Source organism: Gouania willdenowi, chromosome 21 (genome assembly GCF_900634775.1).
Source record: "Gouania willdenowi chromosome 21, fGouWil2.1, whole genome shotgun sequence".
NCBI lineage: Eukaryota > Metazoa > Chordata > Actinopteri > Blenniiformes > Gobiesocidae > Gouania > Gouania willdenowi.
The window spans coordinates 17898171-17922533 of NC_041064.1; the positions used below are offsets into that span (position 1 = coordinate 17898171).

General features: G+C 39.4%; 2 protein-coding genes and 1 long non-coding RNA gene across 5 annotated transcripts; 2 read left to right on the forward strand and 1 right to left on the reverse strand.

Moving 5' to 3' along the window:
* The first annotated feature begins 374 nt into the window (after positions 1–374).
* On the forward strand, positions 375–17119 carry med14 (mediator complex subunit 14). 2 transcript variants are annotated; one of them, XM_028436163.1, is made up of 29 exons: positions 375–805; positions 3927–3953; positions 4039–4144; positions 4252–4425; positions 4517–4646; positions 4729–4857; positions 5004–5111; positions 5924–6056; positions 6177–6327; positions 6425–6536; positions 8452–8577; positions 8788–8866; positions 9036–9195; positions 9285–9476; positions 9660–9794; positions 9878–9954; positions 10047–10207; positions 10323–10469; positions 11047–11291; positions 11477–11746; positions 12404–12641; positions 13043–13165; positions 13355–13531; positions 14777–15015; positions 15109–15288; positions 15443–15550; positions 16230–16355; positions 16458–16647; positions 16766–17119. In XM_028436163.1, exons 1-29 carry the CDS (start codon positions 630–632, stop codon positions 16837–16839), a joined length of 4293 nt encoding a protein of 1430 aa, XP_028291964.1. In that variant the 5' UTR covers positions 375–629; the 3' UTR covers positions 16840–17119. The 2 variants fall into 2 exon arrangements, with proteins under 2 accessions (XP_028291964.1, XP_028291965.1); XM_028436164.1 differs by lacking the exon at positions 13043–13165.
* LOC114455125 (uncharacterized) lies at positions 10648–23855 on the reverse strand. Its single transcript, XR_003672652.1, has 3 exons — positions 23844–23855; positions 16024–16026; positions 10648–10764 (listed from the first exon to the last, which is right to left on the reverse strand). It is a non-coding gene; the product is annotated as an uncharacterized LOC114455125 (long non-coding RNA).
* Positions 18831–23329, forward strand: LOC114455123 (uncharacterized). Of its 2 annotated transcripts, XM_028436165.1 has the most exons (8): positions 18831–19241; positions 19384–19502; positions 20827–20887; positions 21613–21680; positions 21770–21872; positions 22650–22768; positions 22867–23021; positions 23102–23329. In XM_028436165.1, exons 1-8 carry the CDS (start codon positions 19181–19183, stop codon positions 23208–23210), a joined length of 795 nt encoding a protein of 264 aa, XP_028291966.1. In that variant the 5' UTR covers positions 18831–19180; the 3' UTR covers positions 23211–23329. The 2 variants fall into 2 exon arrangements, with proteins under 2 accessions (XP_028291966.1, XP_028291967.1); XM_028436166.1 differs by lacking the exon at positions 19384–19502.
* Positions 23856–24363: the final 508 nt, after the last annotated feature.

Below are 24363 nucleotides of genomic sequence, written 5' to 3' on the forward strand. Positions count from 1 at the left end.
AACAATGTGTTCACATACCCGTGGCCAGGAATTACAGATCCAATACGCCAAATTAGTCTCAAACGCAAAAGTTAAGATGTTTGGCCTTTGCTGAAAAGTATTTGTAATTTTTTTCATGGGCGCAACCCACATCCTATCAGACAACTGCATGTTCCATCTACACACTATTTGAAAGGAAAATCAGGATTTCCAATGCTGTAATATTAATTACTAATAAACATGATCGACAGAAAGAAATATTCAGCCAGACAGACATTTCCTTGTTTTTTTGTCCATGGTTGAGAATAGTAATGACTACAACTAATTGACTCCTGCTTCCACTCCGCCTGTCCAGACTTTCCCTCCTACTGCACCGTCGGCTATGACTCCCACAGCAAAGATGGCGCCTGGACGAAACTGAGACTTCACCGTAATGAGTGACGAAATTTGGCTAATGTGCTGAGTTTTCTACAGCTGAAGAGCTTCAAAGTGCAAACTAGGGAGCCAAGCTGTTTGCTGAAATGCAGTGAGGCTCCAACCGGCGTGTTTTGACCAGGATTCAATCAGCACACAGCGCCGATCATTGTAGCCGCCAAGGCTGAGGCTGTGCGGCCAGGCAGCTGAACGCTAGTCCCGCACCGCTTTGTAAAATGGCTCCGGTTCAGAACGGCTCCGACGGGCAGCTCGTCCCACTCGGTGGCCCTGTGGTCTCCGGGCCGCAGCCACAACCACCCGGGGCCCCGGCCACACAGGGGGTCCGACTGAGCCTGCTGATAGAGTTCCTTCTGCAGAGGACCAACCATGAGATTACCCTGCTGGCTGAGCTGTAAGTAACAGTTAGCAGCTTTATAAAGGCCTTGTAGCTAACTATGGTGCTAACCGGCTAAGTGACTTTCCTGAAAGTATCACTCCTTTCCCTTTTCGTACATATTTTTAACTGACGCTAATAATAATAATAAAATAAAATCTGTGTTTTTTCATACAGGCTTGTTCATTCAGTAAATTTACAGTGTTACGGAATTGTTTAGGTTGTTTTATTTGAGTTTGAATGTAAACGGGTAAATGTCTCATTTCTGATCAAGACTTATCAATGAATAATAATGACATTCGAAAAATGAATTAGAATTTACATTGCCTACATCGAGCCTGCCAGTTTTATTCTTGTCACGGTTGTAGTCACACTGCATTAAAAAAATATTTTAATCAGGTTTACAACTTTTTCTATATCCGATATGATACCGATATTGCTGCATTACGTGTCGGCCGGTACCGATATTGATCCGATATCATCATGAATCATACATACTTTTATTACTTTTTTTTTTCTTTAATAAAAACCACTTATTTTGTAGTGTGGAATGTTAGAAAAGGCCCGATCAAGTGATGTTACTCAGAGAACAATAGTCAGCAACAGTAAGTATGAGAAAAACGGACACATTTATTATTAACCAATTGGTTACATAATATTTAACGTTCAACATAATATCTACAGTATTCTACAATTTAATAAAATAAATAAAAAATGAATTGGGGAAAGAAATGAAATTCGTTTTCAGGCTGATATCGGACCGATATTGGATCGGGACACTGATGTTTGTTTATTTTTTTATTGTTTATTTATTTGGATCCCCATTGTTGAAGCATAATATATCAGCTATTTTTCCAGGGGTTCACAGATTACCCAATGACAACACATAAAAATAATAATCGCATTACACCAACAGTATTTCAACAACTGCAGCTCAAACAAAATCAATAACAATAGACATAAATGTTCCGTAGTATTAGAATTTGTGTTTGGCACTAATATTTTTTGATAAATAATCTCTTTAGGGATTTATTAACACAATAAAGGATGTTGTTCAATGTAATTTGGTAATGAATTCCAATCATGCATAGCTCCGTATGTTACTGAGAGCTGTACTAATGAATTTCTTATTTTGGGTAAAATGAAATAACCAATAACTGCATGCCTAGTTGTCTGTTGATTTATTAATTAGTTTGACTATTTTCAGGGGCGGTAATAGGCTATGGTTTAACTTTGATCTCATGTAGGCTGTACCCCAAAAAAAAGAAAAAAAAACATTTTTTTTAGGGAAAAATGTGAAATTTCAACATTTTATCTGAACGTTTCTACCTGGAATCTAGCTTTAGAGTGAGCATTCAGTTACTAATACCAGAATCTGAACTATATAGAGCCCAGTCATTATCCATTTTCTTTATTGATTGTCAAGAAGGATCTCGTAGTATGCTCAGCTAGGCCTTTTTCTTGACTCGAGGTTTTAGTTTGACACACTCTTCCTATTCTGGCTGTTGAACGCAAGAAGCACTTCACTAACATTGAACAGCTTGGGTACACAATACATTCCCTTCTTATGTCTATTTAGACACTACAAATATCCTGAAAAAATATACACTCAGGCAAACTTAACTCACTGTATATAATCTAACAATGTTACATGTCTGCTTACCAAATCTTTAATTGAAATACTGCTGAGATGTGCACACACTGTTGAACATCAAGGTATCACCTCAGTGGTGAAATGTAAAACAAAAATGTTGATTATCCAGGAATTGATTCAGTTTAATGCACTGAAACACAAACATTTGGACAATAAACAGTCCTACAGGCATAAAGTCCTGATTATACTTATTACTAGGGGTGCCCCGATCCGATATTGAAATGAAAATTTGATTTTATCTGACTTCATCTCAAATCTCCGATATAATATATATTGTTTTTTTGGATTTATTTTTTCAATATTTTCTATTTGTTTTTTTTAATTTCTTTCATTCAATCATAGTATATTCTTATTCTAAAAGTTTAATTATATGTAATCCATTGGTTTATAATAAATGGGTCTGTTTTTTTTTTTAAATAATCAAGCCTTTTCTAACATTCCACACTACAAAATAAGTAATAAAAGTATATATGATTCGTGTTGATCTTGTATCGATATCGGTATCAACCAATGCTCAAGACTGCCATATCGGTATTGCATTGGAAGTGAAAAAGTTGTATTGGGACATGTCTAATTACTTTTGATACGATACCAATATTGCAGGCTTATTGGCCAATACTCGTAGCATCAATTCGATACCGATAACAGCATGGATCGTACTTACTTTTATACCTTATTTTATATTGTTAGAAAAGATGATCAAGTGATATTACTCAAACATAGAACAATAGTCAGCAATAGTAGGTAAGAGAAGAACTGACCTATTTATTATTAACCAACGGGTTACAGAAATGTTAAATTAAACATAAGAATATTCTCCAATTGCATAAAATAAATCAAATAAAAGACAATTAGAATACACTGGAACCTCAAAACTAATGAAAAAATAAATAATAAATAATTTTAAAGTCCAAAATAACAATTTAGGTTCAGTTCAGTTATTCTTTACTTTCAGTATTCAGTAACTCACTACACAAAAGCAACAAGATAAACATTATTGATATAATGAATCAGAAGGGTTGTGTCGCTCTCAAAATAACATTTTTAGGCCTCTTTCTATCTACCATCATTTGGCTTTCCAGCCGCAGCATGTTAGCATGTCGGGACGGCAGGTACCATTCAAATGTGCCGCTGTGAAGTTCCTGAACATTGATGATTTAAAAATGTTCCGGAAGATGGAGTGTTTTTATTTATCGTTTCATATATATATCACATGTACATTCATTTAAAACTCAGGCTGCTGTAGTTTAGATTAAGTTACACAAAATCAAACAAGAAACGACTCGTGCTCAGGCTGTCAGCTTGAATACAGTCTTGAATAACATAACATAGTTAGTACTCAATGAGGCTTTTAAATCCTATTTTATTTAATATCCTACTCCACTTTCATAATCTTTTCAATATTCCAATATGTCTTCATTTTTATCCCAAATTTTATGGAGCCACTTTGTTGTTGTAACCACTGTAATGTGATTTTTCTCGCAGGCTTCCCAGAAAAACAGACATGGAGAGGTAAGGTCCTCTTGCCTTTTCCCTCGTTTGAAATACATTTGTTTACAACTGAGACTATATCTTTTCTTTCCTTTGAAATTCTCAGAAAAATTGAAATCGTCCAGTTTGCGAGTCGTACCAGGCAGCTGTTTGTACGGCTTCTGGCCCTGGTGAAGTGGGCCAGCAATGCAGGGAAAGTGGAGAAGTGTGCGGTATGATATGTGGCTTTAGCTTTTACTACCGTGCATTTTTTCGATTTTGATGTGTCATTAACAATTAGCCTACTCCTACATCTCTGCATTGTTTGCTACGGTCACAGATGATCTCCAGCTTTCTAGATCAGCAGACCATCCTATTTGTGGACACAGCTGACCGGCTGGCTTCACTTGCCAGAGATGCCTTGGTACACGCCCGTTTGCCCAGCTTTGCCATCCCTTTTGCCATCGATGTGCTTACTACCGGGTCTTACCCACGTTTGCCTACATGCATACGAGTAAGTGTTGAACTTCGTTCCTTGCAGGTTTCTTAAACGCAAATGTGATCCCCTCACTCCTTGTTTCTTAACTTTCTTCTCTTTTGTGTAGGATAAAATAATTCCTCCAGATCCCATCACAAAAGCAGAAAAACAGTCCACCCTAAACCAGTTAAATCAAATCCTGCGACACCGCCTCGTCACCACCGATTTACCGCCGCAACTAGCAAATCTCACAGTAGGTAAGTTGCCCTGTCACAGCCACCGCTCATTTGTGCAGCTTTTCTTCCAAATATCAAGTTGACCGGATGTTTATTTGTGAAGCTAATGGTCGTGTGAAGTTTCGTGTGGAAGGAGAATTTGAGGCCACGTTGACTGTAATGGGAGATGATCCTGATATTCCCTGGAGACTCCTGAAGTTGGAAATTTTGGTGGAAGACAAAGAAACCGGAGGTAAAATCTTCTAAGAATGAACTCTGTGGAGTAGTTTTTACATGCTCATTGACTTTACAGTTCACAGTTAACCGTTTTATTTTTGGCAACTGGTTTGTTTGTTTCCGTTCAATATATTGACATCCTACATTTTTCCGTTTTGACAGACGGCAGAGCCTTGGTTCATAGTCTGCAGGTGAATTTTATCCACGAACTGGTCCAGGCACGACTCTGCGCAGATGAGAAACCTCTACAGGACATGTACAACTGTTTACGTATCCTTTTTTAGTGCAATCAAAAGTTGTTTTTTTAGGTCTTGCCTGCAACTACTTCATTGGCTTTGATCCCAGTCTGCCCTGTGCTGCAGTGGGCTTAGAGTGTGTGGTAGAGTATTGACCGGTCAAGCTAACCAGTGCCGCATTTAAATGAGAAACACAGCTGCAGAATTGCATCTTTCTTTGCCCGTTCGTTAGTTCACAAACACAAATGCCTTTTGTTAAATATAGGAAACAGGCGGTGCCTTTGTTGGTACACACAGCAATCCAGCCAGGTTTGGTCAGGTGCTTTTATCTCTTTGTAGATAAGGACTTCAGCACCTTTAGCTTAAGCAGTAAAAATGTTTTGCTTCCTTTTCTAATTGAGTTCAAACTAACTTTATTTGCCGACATATAAAGTCCACCAGTCAAGTTGGTAATTGTGTTGTCAGGCCTGGATGAGGGATGTTTTGTTCATCGATCCGTCACTTATTAGGCTATTAAAAGTCACTCTAAAGGTAAATGCTTTTTTTAAGAGATCAACTGCTTGTTGACATTCATGCTATCATCAAAGTCCTCATTCAAGCAGGCAGGCTGAGCACAACCATGGTAATCACAAAGCTAATTAGTACATCTCCGCGTTTCCCCCTCCAGTCAAAGACGTGCCTGTGTGCGGGACAAATGGCTCTTTTAGTGAGGGAGTGTGTCCTGAGGATATGTGCGCGCGTGTGTGTGGGATGTGACTTTTAATTGGAAAACGTGTATGAGCTTCACCTCGATCCACATGGTTGGCCGTTTCCACACGCCATTTTCTTTAATCGCATCATCTGCAGACTCTTTCTGCTTGTCGCTGCAGCTCGAGGTGCTGCACTCGCAGACACTGATGCTGATCAGGGAGCGCTGGGGTGACCTGGTGCAAGAGGAAAGATACGTGCCTGCCAAGTATCTCACACTTGTTGTCTGGAAGTAAGAAAGTCAAAGTATTTTTAAAGAATTGCACAATTTATGTGATGGAGATATGACAATGGAATATCCATCTTTCTATCTAAGGTTTTTTATTTTTTTTGGTATTAATTTTTTTCCCAGCCAACAGGTTTTGGGAAGAAAAACGGGTTCTGCATCCGTACATAAAGTCACTGTTAGGATTGATGAATCCGATGGATCAAAGCCATTACAAATCTCCCATGAGCCTCCTCTCCCAGCCTGTGATTCTAAATTGATGGAAAGGGCCATGAAGGTAGGGTGCTGTATCATTTGTTTTCAGCATTACTTTGCTGCCAGTCTCTTGTATTGTCTAATAAGACTTTTTTTTTTCTTTTTGGCATCGGCTTTAGATTGATCACCTTTCTGTGGAGAAACTTTTGATCGACAGTGTCCATGCACGATCCAATCAGAAGTTGCAGGAACTAAAAGCCATTCTCAAGACCAACAATCCCAGTGACAATTGTGCGTCTAAACACTTTTTCTTTAACTCACAAAAGAAAAATAATATCTTGTCTTTATTTAAACAAGAATGCAAACTCCAGTATAATTAGGAATTTCATGTTGTCTTAACTTAAAGTGTAAGTACAACCTAAAACCACTTTTTTCTGCTGAATACGCTTAGGTCCTTATGTATTTGGACACTGACACAAGTTTTGTTACCTGTAAAATGAGACATATTCCATTTATAGTTATATAATGAATATGAACATGAAGTGCACACTCTCAGCTTTCATATGTGGGTATCCACATTCAAATTGGAAGAAGGGTTTAAGAGTTTCAGCTCGTATTCAGCTTGTATTTGTAAGATTTTGCTGAGAAGACAACATCCGTGAAATTTATACAACATTAGGAGTGGCAAAATCTACAGTTTTGTACATTCTAAGAAAGAAAGAAAAAGCTCTGGTGAACTTGGCAACTCAAAAAGACCTGGACGTCCATGGAAGACAACAGTGGTGGATGATCACATAATAACCCTTTCATAACAGCCAACCAAGTTAAAAACACTCTCCATGGGGTAGGCATGTCATTGTTCAGGTCCATCATAAAGGGAAGACTGCATGACTGTAAATACAGAGGGTTCGCTAAATGGTGCAAGCCACTCATAAGCCTAAAGAATAGAAAAGCTTAAGTGGACTTTGCTAAAAAAAAAAATCTAAAAAGCCATCACAGTTCTGATCAACCTCTACCAGAATGATGGCAAGAAAAAAGTATGGAGAAGGCTTGGTGCAGCTCCTGATCCAAAGCGTACCACATCGTCTGTAAAACATGGCGGAGACAGTGTGATGGCTTGGGCATGGATGGCTGCTCGTGGCACTGGGTCACTGGTGTTTATTGATGAAATGACTCAGGACAGAACCAGTCGGATGAATTCTGAGGAAGCAACCCAGGACTTTATGAAAGCAAAGAAGTGGAATATTCTTGAAAGGCCAAGTCAGTCACCTGATCTCAACCCAATTGAGCATGCATTTCACCTGTTAAAGACTAAACTTCAGAAAGAAAGGCCAACAAACAAACAGCAACTGAAAGATGCTGCAGTAAAGGCCTGGCAGAGAATTGAAAAGGAGGGATCCCTGGGTCTGGTGATGTCTATGAGTGCAAGACTTTTTATTTTCAGTTATTTAGTTTGTCCAATTACTTTTGAGCTCCTGAAAATAGGGATTGTGGTTAAAAATGTCTTAAGTTCCTCAGATTTTTATGCAATCGTTTTGTTCAACCCACTGAATTAAAGCTGAAAGTCTGCACTTCAACTACATCTGAGTTGTTTAATAAAAATTGATTTTGGTACTGTATGGAACCAAAATTAGAAACATTTTGTCTCTGTTCAAATATATATGGACCTAACTTTATATATATGAGTATGAAGTGATGTAGTTTGTTGATTCTAGTCCCACTCTTCACATTTTAGACCAAATATGTACATTTAGCGTTTTTAGTGGTAAAATGCCCTCTATTGGTTGAACGGTTAGCTATTATAATTTTTGGCTGTGATTAGATCAGTGACATCTTTTTGGATCAGGAACATCACTAACCGTCACTGTTGGCCCTGCCCCGCTAATAAAAAATGGGTGAAGGGACTAGTTTCCTCCTCTCACAGCCATCAGTTAGCATTGCTTGACAGCTCCATGTGGAACTGTGCAGTTCTGTGGGGGCGTGGCTGCTTTCACTGGGCGTGTCTTAACTACTCTAGGAGCAAAGGCCATAATCAAGGCATTTTTTTGTATTTCCTTCTAGTGGTAGGTCAGCAAAACCTGGGGTTGTACTTACACTTTAACTCTTTTGTAATGATTGTGTTTTATTCTCTTAATTCGGTTTCTGTTGGCTCTTATTTGAAGTCTTTTGGGAAATTGAAGCAAGTGTTTACTAATTTTTTTTTCAGCTTTCATTGAGACCGCTTTACCTACGCTCATTATTCCAATACTGGAGCCCTGTGGTCGTTCTGAGTGTTTACATGTTTTTGTGGACTTGCACTCGGGGATGTTCCAACCAATGTTGTACGGTTTAGGTAAGCACAAGCAAGCTGCTGTTCGTATTTTGTTTCTTATTTGTAGTCAGGATCTTTTGTATCTATCCTTCAGTTAAAATTGTGTTTCTTGGAAGTTAGGAAATATGTGGACACTTAATTTCCTTATTTGCATTTTTGTACATCAGAATTGTTAGGTTTTACCGTTGGTTTGCATAAAGTTTTTGACGAACGTATGTGCTGTTTGTTTAGATCAGAGTATGCTGGACGACATTGAAAAGAACATCAACGATGACATGAAGCGCATCATATCTTGGCTTCAACAGCTAAAGTAAGTCCACCATACAAAATAATACACTACATGACCCAACAAATAATTAGATTTTAAAATCTAATGTGATTTGAAAGGATATGTTATTCTAATTGCAGATCACTTTACAACTTTTGAAACCAGTTCTGAGTGTGTTCATAATTTTGGTTCTGTTTTCATCTGTGGACAGGTTCTGGCTTGGGGAGCAACGGTGTCGACAGTCAGTAAAACACCTTCCCACGGTGTGCACCGATATTCTTCATCTCTCAAACTCGGACTCTCATCCAGTCGGCAGTCTTTCCAAACACAAACTCTTCATAAAGCTCACACGTCTCCCTCAGTACCACATTGTGAGTTCTTTAGCAATTTGCTTTTATCTTCATGTTCACACTGACATGTTTTTAACACTTTGATTTTATTTTGGGTTTTTTTATCACAGATAGTGGAAATGTTTGACATACCTGGTAGTCCGACAGCATTGCGATTCAAGTACTCCTTCCTGTCAGTAACTCAATTAGAGGGAGAGGATGGACCCCTGTGTGCACAGCTTCTACAACATTACAAATCCAAACTTGCACATGCCCAGGACACGGCAACAGGCAGTTGGGTGCGAGCAGGGACAAAAAGAAAGGTAGTCATTTACACAGGAATCTGGTTACAATGAAAATGTTTTGCTTTGTTTTTTTTAATTTTTTTTTACAGTTTTTCTACACACTATAGGACTCAAATAGAAATGGACAAAATTAGTGAAAAGTTTTCCAGTTAATCTAAGTATATAAAATTATTAAATTAAAGTTATTTTTATGTCTGGTAGAGTTCTGGCGAGCAGGGAGACTCAGAACCAAAGAAGCCAAAGCGTTCTGGGGAAATGTGTGCCTTCAACAAAGAGCTGGCTCACCTTGTAGCTATGTGTGATACCAACATGCCTTTTTGTGGTCTACGAACGGAGGTACATCCTGCTGTGGAGGTTCACATCATTCATATTTGATTGAGTCTTTTTTGCTCACTGTATGTCTGTTTACTTCTGCATAGCTGTCCAACATGGAGATTCCAAATCAAGGGGCCCAAGTTGAGGGAGATGGCAGCAGTCATGCAATACGTTTGCTGAAGTAATTCTTCCTGAAAAATGACCAGCAGATTATGCAGGTAATTTTATTTCTTAATTGACTTCAGAGAGTAATTTATGTGTTTTTACCTGCAGGATTCCTTCATGTAAAAGTGTAGGAGAGGAGACCAGGAGAGCCTTAGAGCGCTCCCTGCTGGACTGCACCTTCCGCCTTCAGGGCAGAAACAACAGAACCTGGGTGGCAGAACTTGTGCTAGCCAACTGTCCTCTCAACAGCACTCACAGCAAAGAGCAAGGTGGGCAATATGCACAGAGTGACATTTAGGGCCTTAAAGTTTGCAAGTGTAAAATAAACTTTTGTATTTTATGTCCAAACATGAATAATGACACATATGTGTGCCCACTTTTCAGCCTCCACTCGACATGTATATTTGACCTATGAAAACCCTTTGTCGGAACCAGTAGGAGGTCGGAAAGTCGTGGAGATGTTTCTCAATGACTGGAATGCAATCAGTCAGCTCTATCAGTGCGTTCTAAACTTCTCGCGTGCACTGCCAGGTGAGTGCACGTACTTCTCCAAACTTACATTGTACTGTATTAAAATTATCCTGCACTGTTTTTACACATCTGGCCTAAAGTCTTAGAAATGTACTTATGAGACGATCTACGCCAAACAAAAAGCATTATTATGCACTGTATAAATTTGTATTGCCTTTTTGAAATGGAACAATTTAACAGCCTGTGTTTCGCCATCTTGAAATCACGTGATTGATGATGTCAGACGGCCCCACTGCATGTAAACAGCCCATTGTTTGCTATTGGAGTGAAGCATTCAGCGTTCTTTTTAGATCATCTTTTTTGATCAAAATACAAATCTTCTTTTTGTTTACCAAAAGAGGCTAAAAACAGTTGTGACCCATAAAAAATCTGTGACTGCAAGGGGCGACAGTTCCAACTCTGCAGTTTTGTAATACACAATGAAGCCGAGAAGAAGAGCTCTCCTAAGGGGCATTTACTCCCCCTTAAGCAGTGCGCAGCTGACACTTTTGTGGCTAAAGTTAGCGAGTAATCACAGACGGATAGAAGGATGTTTAAGTTACCTGCAGATGCTTTATGAAACTCTTCTTTCCTCCAGAGATGCCATCGTACCTGAGCTTGTTCTCAGAGGTGCGACTGTATAACTACCGTAAGATGGTGTTGTGCTACGGCAGCACCAAGGGGAGCTCTGTTACCATTCAGTGGAATTCCAGCAGCCAACGTTTCCACCTCGCACTGGGCACAGTGGGACCAAACTCAGGATGCTCCAATTGCCACAATATCATCCTCCATCAACTGCAGGAGATGTTCAACAAAAACCCAAATGTGGTGCAACTGCTGCAGGTAAAAAATTACAGTGATGTGTATAATTATTTGCTTGAACAATGCAATTTTTTGATCCACACAATATTCAAAGTCACTCATTCCTACTTTGAAATGTGACTTATTATTTAATTGCAGTACATAATTGTACTGCAATGAAATTATATGTTATTATGGCTTGCATTTACACATATTTTTTTCTTTAGGTGCTTTTTGACACACTGGCCCCTCTGAATGCCATCAACAAGCTCCCCACAGTGCCCATGCTGGGCCTCACCCAGCGCAACAACACTGCCTACCAGTGCTTCTCCATCCTGCCACAGTCACCCACACACATTCGACTGGCGTTCCGAAACATGTACTGCATCGACATCTACTGCCGTAGCCGTGGTGTGGTTGCCATCAGGGATGGAGCTTATAGCCTTTTTGACAGCTCCAAGATCGTAGAGGGGTTTCACCCTGCACCAGGACTCAAGGTATACCAGGATCAGCAGCAGAAGATCCTGTTTACTGGATTATTTTGAATTTCAACAGTATTTACATCGCAAAAATTATTCCATCTGTTGCCTTTACAGCTGATTATAATGTTTTCAATATTAACAAATTTGAAATCCTGGAAAATCCTAACTGTTTGATGAGATTTTTGTTCCCAATAATCCATTATTACAAACTATGGAGTTGCTGTGTGCTGGTTAAATGGAAGTATTGTGCAGAAAGTGGAGATGCATGTATCTAAACTTGGTGGTTTTAATTCAAAAGGTACCTGTAGTGACCTTTAATTGCAAGTACTATCAAAAGATCAATGCCTTTGTTCACAAATCATCTGTGGCACCCGGCCTCCGGCTTCGTGTCTACGACCAAATCACACTAGTGCTGATATTTAGCACAACACTTAAATATATTATTTGCTTGCAAAGTTTTCTTGGCTTCTCTAAATTGTAGATGACGATATGTTTCATGAAAAACTGGCTTCTGCTGCAACTAGCTTCCATCATTGGTCTAACTATCGTGTTCCTTCCTCATTTTTGTTTGTTGTTAATGAACAGGGTCACATGCAGTTAATGGGCATTATCAAGACAAATTTGATCTGTTTGTACCAACTCTTGTAATTCCTTTTTTTCCTCTCTCCACAGACGTTCCTGAACATGTTTGTTGATAGCAACCAGGATGCTCGCAGGCGTTCGGTCAACGAGGATGACAACCCGCCCTCGCCAGTGAGCGTGGACATAATGGACCTGTTACAACCTCAACAGCAGCCACAGATGATACGAACAGCCGTAGGAGGCGTTTATCCCCCTTTGACTTCTCCGCCACCAAATTATCATGCCAATGTCACTCCCTCCCAATCCATGCTGCCCACACAGTCACCAGGTAAAACATTAGATGTGTGGCCGCTGCGTGTCTAGTTGTGCTAAACAAACATCATTCTGTGCTGTTTTGTCATTGCGACTCTACCACACTCTGGTCATCAGCATCCTTGCTGATTTGAGTTTGCTTGCACAGCTTGTTGGTCAGAAAGCACAGCCCCGTGTGCCCATCCTTTTTTTGTGATGCCATTAGTTCATCTGTGTCTCTTATGCAACATATGAACACCTCACAGTCAAAAGTGAACAAAGCATGATTGTTAGTCATGCTCCTCCCATTCTACTCCATCTCAGCCTGGTCGGAGTTTGCAGTTTTCCATCTGGCTTTAGCCTGCGTGCGTGCGTGTGTGTGTGTGTAGTGGTGATCCAGCACATCTGATGAGCCCTTTGATGTGTGTATGTGTGCAGGAAACATCCATGCCTCTAGCTCCCCTAGTGGAGTCCTTAGAGCACCCTCTCCTTTTGGGCCCACCCCATCTCCGTCCTCTTTGGGCATAGCCATGGGTCAGACCAGCTTTGCCAGTCCCCACGGTAAGCAGCTGGCCTGGTCCTTATTCTGCTGTGAAAAGGCTGTTTAAATGGTTTCAACCAAAAGCTTTAAGCAGCACAGGACTAATGGTTCATCAGAAAAGTGTGGGCACACAGTGGTGCACAATCTGACTTCCTCTCCTCTCGTATGAAAAGCTTTCCTCTTAGGCTGATCCCTCTTGGTTCTTCCAGGTGCTTTGGATCCCAGCTCTCCCTATGCCATGGTGTCTCCCAGTAATAGAGGCCAATGGCCCGGCTCACCTCAAGTCTCAGGTCCTTCTCCTGGAGCCAGAATTCCCGGCATGTCCCCGGGTAACCCTTCACTGCACTCACCTATTCCTGACCCTCATTCCCCTCGTGCTGGGACCAGTAAGTGCTACTTTCATCAAATTCTCTACTTCAGATAATTTTTATTTATTTATGTTCTTTCCTCATGTCCTACATGTACAGGCTTCACGAGCAGGATTTTTGTTTAATTGATTTTACTTTATTTTATTACTATTATCTTTTTTTTTTTCATTGTCAGAAACACTGCTGTTGTGTTCATGTTTGAAATCAAATTAATTCAAATATTTAGTTGGTGAGTAAGACTTGGTTTAAAAAATCAATCAATCAATGTGAATCGATTCTCCTTTGTATAGCCCGATATCGATTTATCAAACTCTGGAATCTAACCTTTTAATACATCTTGCTGCCTTTAGATTAGTAGCACGGCGCCCTGCGCTGCTAGGGGAGGGGGGGTGGGGAGGGCACACACCGCAGCTCTGCCCAAAAGGTATTGTAAGGACAATTCGAGCTGTTATCACAGTTTTACAGGCTTTAATGGAGGTCGTAGTAACCTGTAGACAATAGTCTATGATGCTAAAGGTAAACAATCAAACACACAAAGAACCGTCTTAACACCATCATTCATTCACACTTCCCTGTGGGAACAGAATGTGTTACTTTTTCCTCACTTATGCCCGCCCATTCCCCAGCCTTCCAGCGAATCAACACAGAACACATGTAAACAAGACGCACATTGGCAGAAAAAGCTGCATGTAAACATGATGCCTTCATGGCTATGGGAGATCATAGTTGTTCCCTGCGCTTCAGCACCAAATGATGAGAATGAGCCAAAAAATAAATAAGGGAAAAATTAAGTTTTCTTGAAGTTTGCTGTTCAGCAACTGGAATTATCTGATGTCATTCGGGTGACTAAATAAACGATAACAGTTTACATTTTGTGTAATTTGTGTAAGTACTATTCATTTAGAGAGACAATTGAACATTCTGTCCATGTACTGCAGATTAAAAATATCTGGTAAATTTTCAGTATTGATATATTAATGTACACTTTGATAAATAAACCAATAAAATAACAATCCAAAATGTTTTAGCTGGGATATTAGAAATGTTTTGAATATGTGAAAGAAAATATGGGTTTACTTAAAAACTCGAGAGCGTAACATTTTTACTGTGTATAACTCTGTCAATAACAAGCTTTACAAATCTTGATGTGAACAATACATTTGGAAAGGAATAGAATTAGTGTGAGGATTTGTAGTCAGATGTTTTCATCTGACTGTGCACATCATGTGTTCATTTCATGTCTTCTTTTGTTCTTTGATTTAGGTTCACAAGTCATGCCCACCAGTATGCCTCCACCCCGCAAACTACCTCAGCGCCCCTGGGCTGCCTCTATTCCTACCATCCTTACCCACAATGCCTTGCATGTGCTCCTGCTCCCCTCACCCACTCCCTGCCTGGTACCAGGCCTGGCAGGAAGCTACCTATGCTCACCATTGGAGCGATTTCTGGGTTCAGTTATCATGAGACGCCACCTGCTGAGGATCATCCAGCAGGAGGCTAACGTGAGTGCCACAGAAACTGACCATTGGTCTGTTAGCGCAAGTTTGTTTGGGACTACATTCACTAACCGTGACTGTGTCATACTCTTCTTCTAGTTGACTATCGTGAATTCCAATGAGCCGGGGGTCATCATGTTCAAAACAGACGTGCTCAAGTGCCGAGTAGCTCTAAACCCAAAGAACTACCAAACACTGCAGCTCAAAGTCACTCCAGAAAACACAGGACCCTGGTCCCAGGAGGAGCTGCAGGTGCTGGAGAGGTTCTTTGAGACCAGAGTAAGTTAATTCAAACATACACAAGTGGAGCGTTTTCCTTCTTCTCTTCTTTTTTTTTTTGAGAAACATTTAAAACATTTGATTCCTTAACACTGATAATGATATAATAGTTTTAACACAAGTTGTTTTGTTGTTGTTATCTGCTGTTGTGCAGGTTGCAGGTCCTCCCTTTAAATACAACACACTAAATGCCTTCACAAAGCTTTTGGGGGCTCCTACAAACATCCTTCGTGACTGCGTGCGCATCATGAAGCTGGAACTGGTAAGACTAGAGTATTTTTGTTTTGTAAGTTTGTCAAATGTCCAAGGATTTGGTGGCATATCCGAGTGGGAGACAGGAATAGAAGCAGACATTTTTCTTTTTAACGCTATGTAGGTTTTTGATCAAATGTATTTGTATATGATCCTTATTTACTGTTGGACTCTGGTGCTTTAGACCAGTGGTTTCCAAACAGGGGTGCGCATACCCCAAGGGGTTCAGGAGCACATTGCAGGAGGTACTTGAAAATATTTAACAATTAATTTAAAAATAAACAGCAAATGCTCCTAATTCCTTTTTAAGCTATTTTTTGGATAAATTCACCACAAACTAACAGTACTATTGCTCAATACAATACTATATTTTCTTGTAATCTTTTGTAACAGGATTCTTTTATGCTGTAGAGGCCATTTTATCACACTTCTGACAATAGGAGACAATAAGTAGCTACATATTACATAGGATACCTTATTAACTTACTATTGCAGTAATGACAAACGTTGCATTTGCATGTTAATAAATTCCAATTTAAACTCCACTCATTGTTTTAAATTTGTAGAATAAGCCTGAGAGAATCAATGTTCAAGACACAGTTAGGGATTTGGAGGGCCCTCTGTTCCACAAATTAAAAAGCATATGAAATGATGGAGAGGCTACTTATGATATGAATGTTTCTGTGCAGTTCCCGGACCAGGCGGGACAACTGAAGTGGAACGTCCAATTCTGTCTCACCATCCCTCCCAGCGCTCCCCCCATCGCCCCACCGGGCACGATAGCTGTGGTGCTAAAGTCAAAGATGCTCTTTTTTGTGCGTCAGCCCATCCTTACTTTGCACACGCATCAGCCATAAACATGTGAATGTGTAAAACAACTAAAATGTTGTAATGTTTTCTTCTCTTTTTCGCCACAGTTGCAGCTTACTCAGCGCATCCCAGTTCCCCAGGAGCCAGTGAGCATCATCGTGCCCATTGTGTATGATATGGCAACAGGCCTGACTCAGCAGGCTGACATCCCCAGGCAGCACAGCTCCTCGGGAGCAGCAGCACTTATGGTTTCCAACATCCTCAAACGGTTCAACGAGCTGCATCCCGCCAGGACGGGTGAGACTCTGCTCGCCCTGCGTTCATCATTAAATAACTTTCTTCCTTTGAACTGGCATCGATTGATCATTTTGTCTTGTGAAATATTTTTTACAAGCTTTTCTTCTCCCTCTTCTAGGTGAGTGTACTATATTTGCATCTGTGCACGAGTTGATGGCCAACCTCACTCTTCCTCCTGGTACTCGTCAGTAGAAGAAGAAGAAGAAGAAGAAGCCACATAATGAGAATAGACTGTGCATCTGTGAGCTCACAAGAAAGCAGAGAAAGCTGTAAAAATTCAGCTCAAGCTTGTTTGTGCTTCAGCTTCTGGACTTTTCACCTGATACATCATTGCAGTTTGAACAAAAGAGTGAAGTGTGTCAGAGTGAAAAAATGCATGCAGCAGCAGAAAACTTTTCTATTTTGAGGTGCACTTGTAAACGAAAATATCTATTGAAGTAGGTGCTGTTTACAATAAATGTATATTGTTGTATATTTGATTTTCAAAAGAATCGGTTGATTGAAATTTTTTGCTGAAGATTTGTCATTGGGTTTTTTTTCTATTGCCAGACTGGTGTTATTGTAGTATATGGAGGCACATTCCTTAGCACACTATTTAACTGTCCTCTTGCTTTTCTTTGTCAATACTTCTGCATTGTTGAATCAAGCTTTGGATACTGTAAAACTGTGATAAACTTTATAAGCCAGTTGTATTTTATTAAAAAAGAAAAAAACATTTGAAAGTTTTGAGACACATTGTATAACTTTGCTATTTAATAAACAAGGCCAGAGTCAGTTGGAGCGTCCACGTGTAGAGGTCGCAGCATCCATTTATCAGTGACTGTTGAGCCACTTACAGTGAAGGTAGAGACAGGCCTCCACTCTATCACACTGGATGCATTAGGAGTGGTTAACAGTGCTGTTAGCTTAGAGAGTGGGGCAGGAAAAACCATCTACTTATATTATTACAGCTGTGCAATTGGATATCTGCACGACCAGCCTTGTGGAACGATGTGCTACAAGACTGGAAAAAGTCAAGTGTATTTTGAAAAACGGGCTCAATCAAAAAACTGTTGACATTTTCTTGATTTAAAAAAATAAAATTAAGATTGGCCTTGCACTATGCGGTGCAATTATTTGAAAATAGAGTAAAAATTGATTGAACCCTAATGTTTTTTTTTTCTTCTTCTTTTTTGGTTGATTATTTTAAAGGATATTCAAAAGTTAAATTTCTTTTGATGCAGATTGAATGCACAAAAATGATGGAGAAATGTACAAAATGACTTCAAAAATACACAAAATAACAGACGTTTAAAAAAAATGCAATAAAATGAAGCCTAAAAATACACAAAAAGAACAAAAGGTGGTCGGAGGGGTCGATTGTGCAGTATAGCAGCCTCGCTTCCGTATGTTTACCCCAGGGCTGCTGTGGCTACAAAAGTAGCTTACCACCACTGAGTGTGGAGTGAAAGAATAATGAATGCATTAAAGTAACAAAAAATATATTTAAAATGATGACAGAAATATACAAAATTAATGGTTGAACAAAAAGTCTAAAATACACAACATAACTGAAATGTATGAATTGACCAGAAAAATACACAAAATTATGGAAACATCTGTGGCATTAATCCATTTTAAATTGAATTCTGGTACAGATATGCTTTCATACAAAATGAGAGCAAAACACAAAAACTGCAACAAAAAAAGCCTAAAAATACACAAAAACAGCAAGAGGTGGTCGGAGGGGCAGATGTCGCAGTATGGCAGGCTTGCTTCCGCCAGTCTGTCCCAGGGCAGCTGTGGCTACAATAGTAGCTTACCACCACTGTGTGTGGAGTCAAAGTATAATTAATGCACAAAAATATATATAAAATTATGACTGAAATATACAAAATTAAACAAAGGTTACACAAGAAGATTCAAATACATTAAAAAGAAATTAAATGAAAACAAAATGACAACAAAAAGAGAAATTTCAGAAAATGACAACAAAAGCAAAAAAAAAACAAAAAAAAAAACAGGGACATTTACAAAATGACAACAAAAATACACAATTACTTTTTTTCTTTTTTTTTTAAATTACAAAACGAGTGTCAAACCTCCACCAATCTCCGATATTAATCTGGATCAGTGATCCTGATCCTGGAACCAGGATCATTGACACTGAAACCATGACATCATTGTTGTTTGATGGTGAGCCTGTGCAGACTGAGGGGCGTTCAGGCTCAGACTGAGACTGCTGTAGAGGGCGTGTAGTCTCACTTATTATCATCTCCCATGCTTTGAGCGGTACGTGAATCCTCCATGGAGGGGAGACAGATGAGCTCACCCAGAGAGGGAGTGACAACGGACTGGGGATGAAGAAGCCTTTTGTCGGATTTAAGATGCAAACCTCGAACGCAGCACTGCGTTAGTCTCTTCACGCTAAATGCAATGAATTGCGCTTCCATCCATTGTGTGTGGCGTGTACATTCATGTGCACCGGATGGATTCGATCACTGGGCTTGATTTATTTGGATAAAGTGTGATCATTCAGACCGATAAATAACATATGGCAGTGCGCGTTTCTGAGCCGCTGTGTCAGCCCAGCGCTTATCATGAGGCTTTCAAAGGTGAGTCAGCGCTAACATCATCATCATCATCATCATCACTCAGCCTTCCTCCTACACCTGCAGGATTGATAACATGCATATATGTTGGAAGTGTTGTGATGATGAAGGGAGTGAATGGCAGTGTGCTGTGTGTACGGTTCAGTGGAGCTACAGGTGAAGAGACCACTGATGCCTGTCCAGCTGAGCCCAGAACAAGTGGGCCTGGAGATGCTGTGTCTCTGTGGACACCTGGACCTTCTAATCAGAGCACAGATGCAGCAGGTAGACACGACTCCAGTCCAACCACTGCTGCACTCACTCCCAATTGGCCTAAAACACTGCACAGGACCCGAAACAAGGAACATCTCAGTAGCAGTTCAAACCTGAGATAACAAAAGTGATCATGAAGCAACAATATGATAGGCTCAGCATTTTTGCCTGAATCAAACGAAGGGCTCGTTATTATGCTTCTGCAGAGCTTGATGGCAACACATTGGTTTCAACCAGGTATGTTGGAGCAGGGAGACATCTAAAAGTCTCAGGAATCAGGCCCTCGAGGACTATGGTTCCCGACCCCTGCGTTATATTAATGGTGCAACCTAAAATGGCCCTGCTTTTATCCCTCTTTTTTGTTACCCTCCCAAACTCCCTTTCCCTTATATTTCCCCCCCTCACTCGAGTGTAACAGTGCCTTCTCTTTTTATACATTTTTCCTCCTAATAAAGTCTTGTTACCCTTCCCTAGGGAGGGCTGGTGATGGACACAATTGAGAAAAAAAGAATAAAAGCATTACAAATTTTTCATCGTGTTAACCTTTGACTACATATGAATTTGCACACTAACAATATAACATGTAAGGCTGCTAGTGGGGAGAGCAATCTTCCTTTCTGCTTTTTAGTTTAAAAAAAACAGATGGTTACAAAGGTTACTTACAAAAGCTACTTGGTTACTACAACAACAGAAAAATTAACTTGATAGGTTAAATTAATTACCAAACTCTGTTGTATGAATACATCCCTTGCAGGATGGAAGCACTCTTCTTGGTTCATGCAAAAGAAAATGCCTGCAACCCACTAAAAACCTTGCACTAAAGTTAAATGTTTCTGCTTTGCCCACAGCCACAAACGGTGTCAAAGAATGGAATCAATATGTGCTTTCAGTGCAGGTTGCAGCTTTAATTTAATGGTCTTAAAATCTAAATCAGATAAATATATGACATTAGGAATACAATACCTTAAAACCGAGATAGGCAATCTCTATCACAGCAGGGCCATTAAAATGTGATCGTCTGATCCGAGGGCCATAGTATATATCGCAAAAAAAAAAAAATCCAAGCAAACTGAAAAGAGAGACAACACGTTAGTTGGAGCAGAATCAGCTGTTTGTTATAAAAACAAACTATGGATGGGTGTCCAAGGTGAAAATGGACTTTCTGAATGGATAGACGTGAACTAAGGGTTTCTTTGTCAGTGAATAGCAGTGTTGAACAATGGCCAAGCCAATCATCTGGCCTGAATCCAATTGAGCATGTTGTTCATGTTTAAGTCCAAACTAAAGTAAAAACACTGGGAGTAAAACCCACTAAGGTCACTGTTTTATATCCCAGTTTCAGGAGCAGTTGGAACAAGGCTGTAGCCCAGAGGAGTCGGACACTTTCCAGGTTCAAGGTACTGTATGTGTAACACACTGGGATAGTAAAGAAGTGCATACATGCATACATTATAAGACAGTCAAATAAAGCTAACTCACTCGGTCAAATTAAAACAGTTAGAGAAATAATGTGTTCACCTTATTCCTAGAAGTGCTACTGCAGATATAATGGGCACAACTTCCTTTGTGTTAGAAGAAGGAGGCAGTAAAGAGTAGTGAATTAATGATCATAGGGGTTCTTTTTAAAATGATATAATGACTGTTTAATCTATATCGAGGACTTTTGTTGTGAAAGGTTTGGGTTTTGCGTATGAATCCTCACTTTATGTATGGCAATTAAATAAGTTAAAACATCTGTGCAGCTTATTTCTTTCTTACCTCGACAAAGGAGGTCATACTTTCATGCTTGTCTTTTATCAGGATTAATACAAAAGTACTCCATTAAATGGAAGAGATTCGGATCAATATACTGATTCTGGATCAGTTTGAAAAACTGAAAAATCGCCATCTGTCAACATTGGCAAAATTAAAAACAAAATTACAACTCATTGCGGTTCACAAATGGAAAAAAAAGGGGATGCCCATACATTTGGTCCTACTGTATCATTATTAATGGGGATAGACATTTCTTACAAGAGTTTAAAGTGTTACATTTCCAAAAAAAAGTCTTTTTTTTGCTTTTTGATCTCATTCCTAATGAGCAACCGTGCACTATTATCTCTTTCCTTTTCTGTTCATTAAGGATCAGAGATTCTCGACCAGATGCTGCAGTGCCTTGAACATCTACCAAAGCCTATGCCACAGCTGGAGGTGAAATATTCACCTTTAATGTACTAAAAGGAGAACGTGAGACTTTTCTATGATGCATCATCTCACATATTGGATGTGTGTGTCCTCAGGACTACCTGGACATGGTGGGCTTATCAGCAATGTTTCCACGTGTTGAGGTTTTCCTCATTCAGGGCAGTCCGGTCGACATGTTGGAGAGGCCACTGATGGATGGTAAGAGATGGATGCTGATGAGCTATATTTCAGATCAAAATAACTCACTTTAGAAGGGGAGAAACAAATTTACCCACAGATCGTGGATCAATGTGAAAGATGCCATGCCAGCCCTTGTAACCTGAGTCACATGTTCTGTCTGTGCCCGAGTCTTAACAAGTTTTGGAGCCAATACTCCACGATTCTTTCCAATGTTCTTAAAACTCAAGTTGTCATGAACCATTTCTTGGCTGTTTTTGGGGTTCCAGTAAACACTTTGCTCACAGAACCTGCTCACTCTAAAATAATAACTTCTACATCACTAATAGCGAGACGTAATATTTTACTTCTCTGGAAATCTTCTAAGGTACCTTCAATATCCCTGTGGCTACAAGATGTTTTGTCATTTATTAAACTGGAGAAAATCATTTTCTCAGCTAAAGGCAATAAAGAACACTTTGATATAACATGGGCCCCTTTTTGGACCACTTTTTATTATTTAATTTCATTTTGTTATTTATTTAATTTTCTCTTTTGCTTTATTTAATATGTATGGTTATATAGATATATCCTTTGATATATGTAAAAAAACGTGTGTGAGGTTATAAATAGTTGACTGATTATGATACAAAAGACATAATTTGTTGTAATGAGTGACATGTGTGTCTTTGTTTGAAAATACTGTGTACAATAGAAAACTGGCGATTGAAATGTTGTTATATTGTTATATCTCCTAATTAATTAAAAAAAAAAAAGGAAGGGGTGAAACTTCCTTAAATACATGTGCTTCTTCCTCAGATTACTACATCCATATTGCCAGACTGAACCAGCTCTTGGTGCTGAGTCAGCAGCTCGAAGAGGACATCATGCACCTTGGAAGTCACAAGTACATCCCCCACCAACTCTCAGTTATATATGTAAGATCGATCAATCTTTTTCCTCCATATTTCGACACCGTCATGCTTTCTCTTTTCTCTAAGCTTTGCTTTGTGCTCCTGTTTTATTCTTTTCTCAGCAAGTCCTCAACTCATTCAGGGGAATTCAGGTATTTTCTGAAATAAAGAAGGATATAGAGGCTAACTTCAAACACATGAAGGAAACTCTGGTGACAGACGACGACGACGACGACTCCAGGCATGAACCACGGCTGGCTGCTCATTATATTAACTGGTGAGCACTGATAATGATGATGACGATGGTGATGATTAATGCAACAAAGATCTACAAACAGCCCTCTACTCTCCGTGCAGGATCTTAGAAATAACTCGCAGCTTGGCGTCGATGGTGCTGTCCCTGCCCGACGGGCTGACGGACGACCTTCACCAGGCCGTGACCTTCATGTCCCATTTCCTGTCCTGACAAATCTAACCTCAGGAGTCATACAATCAACTGCTGATTTCAGACTTTAAATGGTGCTGCAGCGTTTGATTCCACAGAGAAGTCAACTTATCGTCCCCCTCAATAGCCTTGGTATTATGTCAGTGATTTGTAAAAAAAAAAAAAAAAAAAAAGGTGTCAGTGAACGAAAGGTTGTTGAATTGCACTACTGTTACAACTGTTGTGTTTCTTTTCTTTCCTTTCTTTAAAAAATTAATTGATTAATAAAGTTTTCAATGAAATTGTTTCTGCTGAGGTATAAATATATTTACATTTAATATTATTTCCATGCGAGTGTAACTTCATACTAAAACTGCTTAAAATATAGTTCATTAGTTATCAAATAACTCACACTTTGGAGTATATTATAAAGTTAAACTTGTCTCACTGCAGTGTAGAAATATTTTCCAAGGACTTTGTTGTTAACTCATGGTACATGAAGGTCATATTAAACACATTTCAACAAGTGAACATATTATTTCCAACATGAAGCAAATAAATAATAAAATATTTATATACATTAATGAATAGTTTATTTCAAAAACAATTTTGTTTAAAGAAACTAGTGCAGTGCCTGTAGGAAGTGTGTATTGCTATATAAATGTAGGAGGTTACGTAGCTTTTTCATGGATGGGCAAATGAGGTTGTGTTTGAAGGTGGGACGTCATTGACATTTAGGTTTGTTGTGAAATGTGTAGAGTGATAACTATTGTGTTTTCATATATTTAAATGAATACAATGGGAAAAAAGCAACGCACCAGCATGAAGTTATGCTTGGAGAAACACTTTGAGACACTCACGTTTACATGGGAACTTTAATTCCTTTTTAATTCAGAATAAAAGTTAAATCCTTTTTATACTGACCTTGTAAACACTTAATTCCTAATGCACATTTAATTCTGAATCTCTCCCTCTCTCTCTCTCTCTCTCACACACACACACACACACACACACACGCACGCACGCACGCACGCACGCACGCACGCACACACACACACACACACACACACACACACACACACACACACACACACACACACACACACACACACACACACACACACACACACACACACACACACACACAGAGAATGGTAAATATATAATAATTTTCAGCACATGAAAATTCAATTGA

Coding starts and splice junctions, on each gene's coding strand:
- LOC114455123 (XM_028436165.1), top strand. CDS start 19,181: ATGGCAGTGCGCGTTTCTGAGCCGCTGTGTCAGCCCAGCGCTTATCAT. Junction 21,873..22,649: donor GGAGAGGCCACTGATGGATG/GTAAGAGATGGA, acceptor CTTCTTCCTCAG/ATTACTACATCCATATTGCC. Junction 23,022..23,101: donor GCTGCTCATTATATTAACTG/GTGAGCACTGAT, acceptor CTCTCCGTGCAG/GATCTTAGAAATAACTCGCA.
- med14 (XM_028436163.1), top strand. CDS start 630: ATGGCTCCGGTTCAGAACGGCTCCGACGGGCAGCTCGTCCCACTCGGT. Junction 5,112..5,923: donor GGACATGTACAACTGTTTAC/GTATCCTTTTTT, acceptor CATCATCTGCAG/ACTCTTTCTGCTTGTCGCTG. Junction 9,196..9,284: donor GTCTCCCTCAGTACCACATT/GTGAGTTCTTTA, acceptor TTTTTATCACAG/ATAGTGGAAATGTTTGACAT.